The sequence below is a fragment of the Syngnathus leptorhynchus genome, chromosome 5 (genome assembly GCF_054491065.1).
Source record: "Syngnathus leptorhynchus isolate UIUO chromosome 5, UIUO_Slep, whole genome shotgun sequence".
Lineage (NCBI taxonomy): Eukaryota > Metazoa > Chordata > Actinopteri > Syngnathiformes > Syngnathidae > Syngnathus > Syngnathus leptorhynchus.
This window is the reverse complement of record NC_141199.1, coordinates 17,666,573-17,678,023: the sequence shown is the minus strand read 5'-3', so window position 1 is coordinate 17,678,023 and position 11,451 is coordinate 17,666,573. Positions and strand designations below refer to the sequence as shown.

At 48.6% G+C, this 11,451-nt stretch overlaps 2 protein-coding genes and 1 pseudogene across 3 annotated transcripts; 2 read left to right on the top strand and 1 right to left on the bottom strand.

Annotated features, from left to right (window-relative positions):
• Nucleotides 1-246: 246 nt before the first annotated feature.
• Nucleotides 247-1,365, bottom strand: LOC147057478 (uncharacterized; annotated as a pseudogene).
• Nucleotides 1,366-1,919: 554 nt separating this feature from the next.
• On the top strand, nt 1,920-5,573 carry LOC147057477 (actin-related protein 2/3 complex subunit 1A). The gene is made up of 11 exons (XM_085912721.1): nt 1,920-2,182; nt 2,575-2,675; nt 2,810-2,914; nt 3,054-3,276; nt 3,676-3,783; nt 3,860-3,963; nt 4,040-4,148; nt 4,261-4,336; nt 4,414-4,607; nt 4,673-4,763; nt 4,990-5,573. The coding sequence occupies exons 2-11, from the start codon at nt 2,612-2,614 to the stop codon at nt 5,026-5,028; spliced, it is 1,113 nt and encodes a 370-aa protein (XP_085768847.1). The 5' UTR covers nt 1,920-2,182; nt 2,575-2,611; the 3' UTR covers nt 5,029-5,573.
• Nucleotides 5,574-6,261: 688 nt separating this feature from the next.
• Nucleotides 6,262-10,741, top strand: LOC147057476 (actin-related protein 2/3 complex subunit 1B-B-like). Of its 2 annotated transcripts, none has more exons than XM_085912957.1 (10): nt 6,262-6,405; nt 7,722-7,838; nt 7,903-8,007; nt 8,060-8,282; nt 8,510-8,617; nt 9,071-9,313; nt 9,530-9,605; nt 9,673-9,872; nt 9,968-10,058; nt 10,380-10,741. In XM_085912957.1, the coding sequence occupies exons 2-10, from the start codon at nt 7,775-7,777 to the stop codon at nt 10,416-10,418; spliced, it is 1,149 nt and encodes a 382-aa protein (XP_085769083.1). In that variant the 5' UTR covers nt 6,262-6,405; nt 7,722-7,774; the 3' UTR covers nt 10,419-10,741. The 2 variants fall into 2 exon arrangements, with proteins under 2 accessions (XP_085769083.1, XP_085769084.1); XM_085912958.1 differs by having other exon boundaries at nt 7,719-7,838.
• The last annotated feature ends 710 nt before the right edge of the window (nt 10,742-11,451 follow it).

Sequence of the window (11,451 nt, the reverse complement as noted above, 5' to 3'; positions counted from 1 at the left end):
TTTTTTTCCCCAAGGATACCAATCAACATGGATTGCTTCATAAAAAATAAATAAAAGCACTCCTGGGAGACAAACTATGCGATGATAATAATATGAGACTTCTCATTTGTGGCCAAAACTGTTAAATGTGCAAGTACATGATGACAACGTGAACGAGATCAGCAACAATCATGTGAGCTGACAAATGACAAATGAAAGACTGGGAGGAGAGTTTGGCTCTGGCATGCACGGAATGTCGTGGGGGGGTCAAGAGCTCTTGGCGCCGGCCCTCTTCCTGCGCCCGACGGGCGCCTTCTCCAGCCCCCGCAGCCACTCGGTGCACTTGAGCACCACGCGCTGATCCACCTGGCCGTCGCCCTCGTCCTCGTACTCCACGTCGTCGTAGCGGTGACGCTCGTTCAGCAGCGACACCTTCACCATGGAGCTCACGTCGCAGCGAGTCCTGAGCGGCGCCGCCGCCCGGCCGTGGGACGGTGCCGATTGGAAGCCCCCCCTGGCTCGCCTGGAGTCCGGGACGCTTCCGGAAACAGCCTTCTTGCAGCTGCTGCTGCTGTTGTTGCGTCGCTGAAGCAGCAGGACCGCCTCTGGAGTCAGGGTCAGCGTGAAACGGGTTTCCTCCGGTCGGGCTTTGCCTCGGGGCCTCACCTGGTGGGTTTTGGAGGCAGTGTTAAGGTTTCAGAACGTTTCACGCCTGGAATGAAAGCTGGTTGCAAACTAAGACTTCAAGTTAGCTTGACATGGTTTGAAATCTGGATTAGATTTTCAAAATAGGATTCCAAACTGACCTGACGGGACTTGGACGAGGATTCCCCGGTCCTGGAGGCGGGGAGGCTCTCCGGCTGCCCCCGGCACGACGAGGGGCCCTTTTTCCTGGGCTCCGACGGCTCCTTGGCGGCTGCGGGCAGGCGGCTCTTCTTGCCCAGCTGCTTGAGGTTGACCACCAAGCGCTCCTTCACCGAGGCGCTTTCTTTCGGGGGCGCCGCCTGGCCCGCCTCGCCCTCCGCCTTGCCGCCCGCCACACACACGGGCGGGATGAAGGGCATCTTGGACACGCACAGAAACAAGTAGGCCAGCAGCTCAGTCTTCCGCCGGAAGGGCGTTGAGAAGAAGGAGGCCAGGTACTTGCGAGCATCCCGGGCCATCCGGCAGGGCTGCTTCCGACGCCGCCTGGCAAAGCGCTTTGGTTAGAAAAGCCGCGCTCGCCTTATAGCTTGGCCAGCTCGTGACGCCCGGGCTCAGCTGGCCGCAAATAGACCTGAACTCGTAATCCGCCGCGGTGATCCACGTGATCCTCAAACATTTGCAGGTGGATCTTTAAAGTCCAGATGCGCTTCCAGACCTGTGAAAAACCGCAGTTCTGGACATCACATTGCAAGAACAGAAACTGAGACTAAAATAATCAACAGTCTTAATTAGGATCCTATTTCAAAAGAATTTCATAAGAAGCAGCATATGAGGTTGAGACTTCAATATGAGTACTGTGAAGTAAACAAGACTTTAATGAAATGTCTTAATGCATCTCAAGTACATTTTAATGTGTTATTAGCAAGGCAAAGTAAACAAACCAAAAAAACTACACTATTTTATTAATCCACATGAACATGAGAAGCTGAACAAAACAAATTCCGAAACACAGTAATAAAAACAAAGCAACATGCCCTGAATATAAACACACAACTAAAAACAAAATAAACATCAAGTATAATGAACAATACAAAACTATTGTCATCCCGAGGCCGGTTAACTTTATTTTCAAATTTATTGGTAAAACTAAAATCAAATGAACTTCTCACTGTAGTCCTAGATTTTTTTTGTTTTTTTAATTACCGATATGCAATTCCTTTCGTATACACCAGTGGCGCTGTCTCCCCGCTTGCCCGGTTGTGCACGCGTCTTCTTCACTTGACCGTAGCGGGGCTGGCTACTCGCGTGATGTGGCTAAGCTAGCTGTCGCTCACTCAGCCGCCGGATGTTCCCGGGCGCACGTCGTTGTCGTCCGTCTTGATATTCCCCTCAAACATTCCCGGACGAATTCGTGTCGACTGACCAGAGTCCGCGAATTCCCGTCCGACTCCCCGGTGCTGGTCGTTGATTTTTTTCCCCCTTCTCCTCCCCGCCATCGCCGCTAGAGCTGCTTCGCTTGCCGGCTAACTTGAGTACTGAGAGCCGAGGATCGGACGAGGTGAGTAGGTATTGCTCGACAGAAAACACCGTCGTCGGGCCTACCTAGCCGATTGAGCTAGCGACCCTTTCGAATCTCAGAGCGCGTGGCTACCACTTGTATTCAATTCACCACATAAATATGCCGCAATCTGAAGTCTTGAAAACGAGGGCCTCTATTTAGTTGTCTTTTGGGCGAAAATGGGTTGTCGAGAATGAGCTAATTTAGCTAGCGAAGCTAACCGGTCCAACGTCACTTTGAACGCTCGTGTCCCACGTAATAAAAGAATCATGTAAGCAAATTTTCCACATTTGCCAAGCGTGGCGTGTTGGTTATCGACGGGAGGCAAAGTTCACTTGATGGTAATTAAAAAGTTGCTGGTGGCTGTCATCAAATGATTGTGTTTGTGATAGCGGAGAGCCCCGTATTGAAGGACCACACCCTGAGAAGATGTCCCTTCATCAGTTTCTGCTGGAGCCCATCACCTGCCACGCATGGAACCGCGACAGGACACGTCAGTTTGGCCTTTCCTCATCCTCTTTGAATGCAACACCTTAAGATGTGTCATTCCAACTGGGGGGGGAAACAGGTTTGGCTGGTTGCTGAGATCTTCTCTCCTTGAGCTGTTGTTTTTTTCTTTCCATGCAGAGATTGCTATCAGTCCCAACAACCATGAAGTTCATATTTATAAGAAGAGCAGCAACCAGTGGATTAAGACACATGAGCTGAAGGAGCACAACGGACACATTACAGGTACTTGACCTTTGAGGTAGTTGACAAGAGGTTGCCCACCCACCCATCCATCCATCCATCTGAGCTATCACCGTCAATAGAGCCACATTTGAGCTTCTTGCCTTCACGCGTTCTCGCTCTCACGCCAATTTCTCCGCAGGCATCGACTGGGCCCCGAAGAGCGACCGCATCGTGACGTGCGGCGCCGACCGCAACGCTTACGTGTGGTCGCAGAAGGAGGGCGTGTGGAAGCCCACGCTTGTCATCCTCAGGATCAACAGGGCGGCCACCTTTGTGAAATGGTCCCCGCTGGAGAACAAGTTTGCGGTGGGCAGCGGCGCGCGCCTCATCTCTGTCTGCTACTTTGAGTCAGAGAACGACTGGTGAGCAAGCCAAAATCTTATGGTGGCCCTTTAGATGAAGGTGCTCTCCTGATTGACCTCATTTTTTTTTTTGTGGAGATATTGTTAAAAGTTTATTAATGTTTTTTTTTTTGTGGAGATATTGTTAAAAGTTTATTAATGATCCCCAAAGGAACCTAAAGGTGAGCTAAATGCTCACATTTCCTTAGCAAGAATATGTTCTATGTAATGTAAACACGGTAATATTACGAATTAGATAAATCCGTTCATTTTCATCCATCTTTTTTGGGCAATAGCGCCCTCTGCTGTCGACCAAAAGTGACTCCACAACTGCTAATGTTCAAATAACCAAACCTGGACAACAATTGAGCCCGACGACATTTCCCCTGTATTATTATGATTATTATTTTGAAAATCCAGGTGGGTGAGCAAGCACATCAAGAAGCCCATCCGCTCCACCATCCTCAGCCTGGACTGGCACCCCAACAATGTGCTGCTGGCAGCCGGATCCTGTGACTTCAAGTGCAGGTGAGGTGGCTACAAAAGATTGTCGTCGCTTTCGCACCTTCAACGCCGTGACCTCGTTTGTCTTTGCCACGTGTAGGGTCTTCTCGGCCTACATTAAGGAGGTGGAGGAAAAGCCGGGCCCGACGCCTTGGGGCAGCAAGATGCCTTTTGGAGCCGTCCTGGCAGAGTTTGGAGGAGCAGGTCACGCCCCGCCCACCCCCTCAGATGTCCGTTTTTGCGTGCCTTTGCCAAACAAACAACATTTGCGCTCATTTAGGAGGAGGAGGTTGGGTCCACTCGGTGTCCTTCTCGGCTTCGGGCAACCGCCTGGCGTGGGTCAGCCATGACAGCACGCTCACCGTGGTGGACAGCTCCAAGACGGCCAGGTATGCCGAGCCGACTTGCGCGTGATTGTATTATTTGTCAATGTTATTTCACCATGGCTCAAACTGTGAAGATCTCCACGCTGGACTAAATGCACGCGTTTGTTGTTTTCAGTCCTTTGCAGCTGAAGACGGAGTTCTTGCCTCTCCTCAGCGTCTGCTTCGTGTCCGAGAACAGCCTGGTGGCCGCCGTAAGCTCCCGCCCGCGCGCTTGGCCATTTTTGTTTTGCTCCGTCCGAGCACACGCTTGACGATGGCGCGCGTCCAGGGCCACGACTGCTGCCCCGTGCTGTTCCGCTGCGACGACGGTGGCGCGCTGACCTTGGTGTCCAAGCTGGACCTGCCCAAGCAGAGCATCCAGAGGAACATCTCGGCCATGGAGCGCTTCCGCAACATGGACAAGAGGGCCACCGCCGAGGACCGCAACACCGCGGTGGACACGCTGCACCAGAACAGCATCACGTAGGTCGACCACGCTGCAGATATGTCCGCCTTGAAAATGGCGCCAACGCTTTGCCTTTTCACAGCCAAGTGTCAATCTACGAGGGAGACAAAAAGGACTGCCGCAAGTTCTGCACCACCGGCATTGACGGCGCCATGACCATCTGGGACTTTAAGGTAACGCTCCAATTGGGCTCAGATGAATTGAACCTCAGTTTGAACAGTCGGGTGCTAATACAATCCTGTAAGAACACTTTAGTGATAGCGCTCAGTTGGAATAATTCATTCCGTGAACCTCCACTAGAGGGAGCGCACGTCAGCCACTTGGAGGTAGACATTGTGTGCAGCAAGCACGCAGCATGACGAGCTTTCACTGCCATCTCTTTATTTTTCCCCTCCTCAGAGTCTAGAAGCATCTATCCAGGGTCTGCGCATCATGTGAAGACATTTTGGGAACGCAAAACAAAATGGAGACATCCTGACCTCGCCTACGCTCGCCCGACAGTAACACACATGCGCGCATTTTCCAGTGTTCGCCGAAGCACTGATCAGGCCGTGACACATGCGCACACGCACACACACACACACACACACACACACACACACACACACACACTGAACTGACGTGTGACATCACTGTTGATTTTTCTTGAGTTGCTGCCGTTTGATTTTAAATGAAGTTGTGAAAGGAAGGGAGAAGGTTCCGTATTATTAAAAAGTGTGACTCGTGTGTCTTTTATGTTCTCGAGCCTCTTCCAAAGTTCAACACTAAGCTAAGTTTTATCACACACAAAAAGATATGAATAAAAGTCCGACTGAATATCACCACGGGAGAGCCTCCGCGCGAATATATCAGCGCGGCGTCGAGCTGACGGACATTTTCTCTCGCTCGCGTCGCCATGGCGACTAGTTGCTCCGAGCTCAAGTACGATGGAGGCTGTCTGTATCAAGCCAGTTGAAATAAAGTTCAGATGCATTTACACCATACTTGGGCCGCTGTTGTCTTTTTTTGTTCCCCCCTCTCTGCTCATGGCTATGCAAATGTGCTTGCTTAGCACATTTTCATTTGACAGGAAGTGAAAGCGGAAGGTGTGCAAGCTTTAGCGGAAGAGGCACAAGGTCACGTGAGACGGTGTTCAAAAGAAAACTATCAGGGAATATTCCACTTTACTGCAAATTCAAAGTTGGGAGTTGTGTGGTTTTCATTGGACACTCAAACATTTCAACGTGTGGGTGCTGAGTGGATAGGACTAGAGTTGACAAACACATGTAAACTCTTGACACTTTTCCCTCATTTTTTTTAAATGCAGTTTAATTCTATCACGCAAGAATAAAAATGTCCTTTCCAATGCAAACATGACGAAAAACACAAAATGTTACTATCATTTTGCAACGAAAAAAAAAAAAAGCATACAATTTATTTAGAATTCCTCATGCTGATAAACACTGACCGCATTCCACGACCATTTTAGAATAAAAAAAAAAAGGATAATTTTGTCTGGCTCGCTCGCTGAGGAAACAAAATGACTTTGGGGAGGGGCAAAGACTTTATGCAACGAAAAAAAAAAAAAAAAAAACAGCAACCAATGGTCCCCTCCCTCCCTCACTTTGGTTGTGTTTCGTCAAGTCCTCCGCCCAGCCCCACCGATATAGTTTCCATTCTTGCTCTCACTTCCTGTTGCCTCCCCCGGCTCTTCTTTTTTTTTTTTTCCTTTTTCTTGCATCCCAGCTTCAGTCGTCGTTGGCGTTCGTGTTGACTGGCCAGAGTCCGCGAAAGCAAAGCAAAGCCAAGCCAACACCCTCTGCTGCTTCCCTCCGGGTGAGTGAGTCGCGAAAATGCTGGGACTTTACTAAAGGCAAATGTGAAACAAGTGGCATATTGGTGCCTTGTCTTGCTCACTTCCTGTTTGGGGTTAACGGGACCGGACTTTTTAGTTTGGCGTCTTCACTTTTGTCACTTTTCTGAGAAGGAAAAGATGTCAAACTGACGGATAACCCAGGTCAAATCAAAGTCGATGTCTTGGGGGGGGGGGACGAAAGTTATGCAGTGGACACCCGCAAATTCGCGGCCAGTTTGTTTTAAAAAAAAATATTTATTTGGATTGTTGATCACATAAATCGTAGAATTTCCTGGTTGGTTAGTTATTTTAGTCAAAAAGAAAAAACCTAGCAAAATGACCAAAACTAAAGTTAAAAAGAATAAACGTTTTTGTTAAGAAAACTAAAACGAAAACATTTAGAAACTGTAAACTGACTGAAAGTAAAGCTTATTTGTTTGTAAATAATATAGGAATGTTGATTTTTTTTTTTTAAGTTTTCAAACTAACAAACTTGCTCCTAATAAAAAAATCTTTGAGAACTACGAGATTTGCATAAATTCCACACGCCCATCCTGAAGAGCATTTTCAGAATGCACGCAGGTTATACAGCGTTTCACATCCCAAAAATTCGGTGAGTTGGGTTCTATTTTGTGGGCGCCTGAATGTGAACTCCATCAAAGTAAATCAACATAAAGGCCAAATGGCCTCGGTTGTTTATGATGATCAAAAGAGAGTCAGACAAGCCGTTTTCAAACAAAAGAAGCAATGAAATCTTCCTCCTGTCTTTGCACGGGACGTCGACAGTGCGCCACCAAAAGAACCGGGGCGGCGTGCTCGTCTCAGATCAAAAGACGGAGTTCAAACGTCCATCTTCCCTTTCACGCCTTTTGTGCCAAGCCACGGAAGTAATGGAACATGTGTTTCTATTTGAGCTTTTCCCCAAAACGAAAACGGACATAGTTTCGAGACACTTCCTCTCTTCAAAGTGTCCCCAGTTCCGTTTTCTTCTGGTTGTGATTGCTCACCAGCGTCCTCCTTGCGCAACTTCCTGATTTCTCTTCTCTGCCATGTCTTCCTGCTCAAACTCATTTATTTATTCATGTTTAAGTCATGCTTGTTTGTTTGTTTGTTTGGGGAAAACATTGCAGTGAAGTCAAATTAAAGGAAGATTGTTGTTGCTGTAGAGTAGTTTTTTTTTTTTTTTTTATATGATATTAAGAGCAAAACGCAGTATTTTGTTCCCCCCCCCCCCCCAAAAAAAGCATATTAGTTGTTAGTGAATGAGGTTGTATTTTCCCTTTGTGTGTGTCAGCAGATTCCTCACGCGGCACTTCCTGCTTGGCTTTGAGTGTTGTTCTGTGATTGGCCATGGCCTTCCATAGCTTCCTGCTGGAACCAATTAGCTGCCACGCCTGGAACAAAGACGGAACCCGTAAGTTTTCCCGCTCCGTCCTCAAGTGAAAGGCTGAGCTGGACTGAAGCAAAGTTTTCCCCAGAGCTGGCCATCTGCCCCAACAACCACGAGGTCCACATCTACAAGAAGGACGGGAGCAAGTGGAGCAAGATTCACGAGCTCAAAGAGCACAACGGCCAAGTGACAGGTGAGACGCGGCCACCGACCTTTTGGCCGTATCTTCACTGGGATCTCGGCAGGTGTGGACTGGGCGCCCGACAGCAACCGCATCGTGACGTGCGGCGCCGACCGCAACGCGTACGTGTGGACTCTGAAGGAGGGCGCCTGGAAGCCCACCCTGGTCATCCTGCGCATCAACCGGGCGGCGCGCTGCGTCAAGTGGTCGCCGCGCGAGAACAAGTTTGCCGTGGGAAGCGGCTCGCGACTCATCTCCATCTGCTACTTTGAGCAGGAGAACGACTGGTGAGCTAGCACGTGCACACACACACACACACTCTGGGGACGGCAATTATTTGGGGACTAGCCCCTGCTCTCTGGACTAGGAGTAGTCAATTCAACTTCTCTCTGCAAACATCTGGGAACAAGAACCTATGCTTGCGACCAGAACCTTTCGTGGAACCCAGGAGCCGAGCAGCTCAATGAGTCATTGGGTAAATTCGCTCCATCTGATAATGTCATGGTTCCCGCAGGTGGGTGTGCAAGCACATCAAGAAGCCCATCCGCTCCACCATCCTCAGCCTGGACTGGCACCCCAACAACGTGCTGCTGGCCGCCGGATCCTGTGACTTCAAGTGCAGGTAGCAAACGCTAGCTAACCAAAGAATGTGCCGGTCAAGTTTTGGCAGAACTTCATTGAATTGAAATGAAAACAACTACGTACATGAAATACGGCACAGGTGGTTAAGTTCAGGAAAGCAAATTCAGGAATGAAGAAAGAAATAAAGACATCAATAAATTAAATAAATATACAAAAATGAATAACGATACAAAAAAAATACTCCAGACATATACACACACGCACACACACGCACCTTGTTTCTGGCAGTTGTTTGTAGTACTGCCACCCACAGGATTGGAGTGCATGGCGCAAGCATTGAGGCTATTTAACAACGTCTTCTTTGAGGCACAAATAAATAAATGCTAAATAAATCTACAAAAATAAATAGTAAATACACACACACACGCACACCTTGTTTCTGGCAGTTGTTTGAGGTTATTTTATTTTTGCGGCACAAATTGTCTGCCGGCAGAGTGTTCTCGGCCTACATCAAGGAGGTGGAGGAGAAGCCGAGCCCCACGCCCTGGGGCAGCAAGATGCCCTTCGGCGAGATGCTGTTTGAGTCCGGGGGCTCCGCAGCCGACGGTCCCGGCGCAGGGGCGGCAGGCGGCGGCGGCTGGGTGCACAGCGTCTGCTTCTCCGACTCGGGCAACCGCCTGGCCTGGACATCGCACGACTCCACCGTGTCGGTGGCAGAGGGCGGCAAGAGCAGCACGTAAGATTTCATCATCTACTTTTGCCACCTCGTTTAACAATTGCCCACGTTTTTATTTTTGGGGTTGAATTCTCTATCTTACATACAGTCAGTCAACTTTGATGTCTTTTACTTCATAATTGCCTAAATCGTTTTTTTTAAATATTTCCCGTTGTTTTCCATTCAGTAAGTGATGCAATCCTAAGCGATACAATTGAACATTTTCAAATTCCACAGCGTGAGCAGCCTGAGGTCCGACACGCTCCCTCTTCTGTGCGTTACCTTCATCACCGAGAGCAGCTTGGTCGCCGCCGTGAGTACGCGCCGAGCGTCACGGTTTCAAGCGTGACGCGGTAGCCGAGAATAACGTTCTTTTCCAGGGCCACGACTGCTGCCCCATGCTCTTTGTGCTGGACGCCGCCAAGGGAGGCCTGGCGTTCGGAGGCAAACTGGATGTCCCCAAGCAGGCGGCCCATAAGGGGATCAGCGCCAGGGAGCGCTTCCAGAACCTGGACCGCCGTGCCTCTGAGACCCAGATCACCGACAAAGACCTGAACACGCTGCACAAGAACAGCATCAGGTGCGTGTGAGCAAAAAAAAATGTGTGTTTCTTCTGGGGTGGAGCTAAAAGGGCCAGCTGTGATGAACATTTCATTTCATCTTTTGCTCTTTTAGTCATATCTCAGTGCTGCAAGGAGGACGCAAGCAGTGCGCCAAGTTCTGCACCACTGGCATGGATGGAGGCTTGTGCATCTGGGATGTCAAGGTGAGACACACACCGACGGGCGCTTTGCTCCAACTGCGGAACGGATGCGTGCAATGCATCTTTGGCTCTTCTACTACTACTACTCCATCTACTTCTAAGTGCGATTTAAATTGTGTTATTTATTTTGTTCGATGAAACCTGAGGACTGTATGTCATAGATATGTACCGTATTTTTCATGGTATGTCCCGGGGTGCGACTTGTACTCGGGAGCGATTTATGTGTATCGTTACAGAAGCCGCGGCGCTTCGCTTCCGCAGTGTGAATGATTTAAAATTCCCTGATGACGTATGTTGTCAAACTAATTACGGTTGCTTGTACAGACTCTGGAGTCATCTATGAAGAACCTGAAGATTGTGTGAAGCGACTCCTGCTTTTTGTCCTTGAAGGAGAATATGAAGAAAACAAGCGGCGCCTTACTCCCCACAGCTTTTGTGCCATATTTTAAAAGAAGGTCTTTATTTTTCTACCCTTAGCTCAAACAATCAGACGCAAACGCGCCGTGTTAAGCCCTGGCGCTAACGTGGACGTCTGCCAGTGGGACCGATGACGCGAGACCTGGCTCAACGCTTACTGCAGTATTTCAAAATGATATAAATGTCCATTATGAGAGTCTGTAAATGCTCCTCTTTATACGCTTATGCTGGTCATAATATGCAATGAATAAATAAACAAAAGTGCTTTACGTTGTTTGTGATTCCATTCTGTGGAAGAGGAGGGGAGGGAACCTGCGCTCAAGAGAAGCGTGACCTTGTTTTCTGGCGCCCTCCTGTGGACGGCAAGAGCAGGACGATTTGCATCACGACACCCCCTCACTCACACAAATACACACGCACACACACTAAACAGGCGTCACCTCCTCCTCCGGCTTGGATAAATTTGGCCAGGAGATATATAACGTTGTTGCTATGGTGACGCGGTGTTTTCCTATCTATCTATCTATCTATCTAATCTGTCGGCATAGATTTTTTTTCAACCTTTTATTCAAACACAAACACATTCGGTATAATAACACCATAATTGTTGTTGTTTGGATAAACTACAATCCAACAAATTTCAAATTAAAACATCAATGTCGGCATAACGTGTGTCAGCTTACATAGCAGCAACGCTGTCTGTCACTCACTCGTCAATCAAAGTGGGGGTGAGGGCGGGTGTGGCACTTTTCACTTTCATTTAAACTTTGACCATGATTTTTCCCAAATAAAGTGGCCTGTGATTAGATACACCTGAAAATGACGGTGTACCTAATGGAATGTCCGAGTGACGTCACAGATCAAGCAGCCAATCACAAAGTGGGGGTGAGGGCGGGTGTGGCACTTTTCACTTTCATTTAAATTTTGACCACGATTTTTCCCTAATGAAGTGGCCTGTGATTAGGAACACCTGAAAATG

Coding starts and splice junctions, on each gene's coding strand:
- LOC147057477 (XM_085912721.1), top strand. CDS start 2,612: ATGTCCCTTCATCAGTTTCTGCTGGAGCCCATCACCTGCCACGCATGG. Junction 2,915..3,053: donor GCACAACGGACACATTACAG/GTACTTGACCTT, acceptor ATTTCTCCGCAG/GCATCGACTGGGCCCCGAAG. Junction 3,784..3,859: donor TCCTGTGACTTCAAGTGCAG/GTGAGGTGGCTA, acceptor TGCCACGTGTAG/GGTCTTCTCGGCCTACATTA.
- LOC147057476 (XM_085912957.1), top strand. CDS start 7,775: ATGGCCTTCCATAGCTTCCTGCTGGAACCAATTAGCTGCCACGCCTGG. Junction 8,618..9,070: donor TCCTGTGACTTCAAGTGCAG/GTAGCAAACGCT, acceptor GTCTGCCGGCAG/AGTGTTCTCGGCCTACATCA. Junction 10,059..10,379: donor TGTGCATCTGGGATGTCAAG/GTGAGACACACA, acceptor TTGCTTGTACAG/ACTCTGGAGTCATCTATGAA.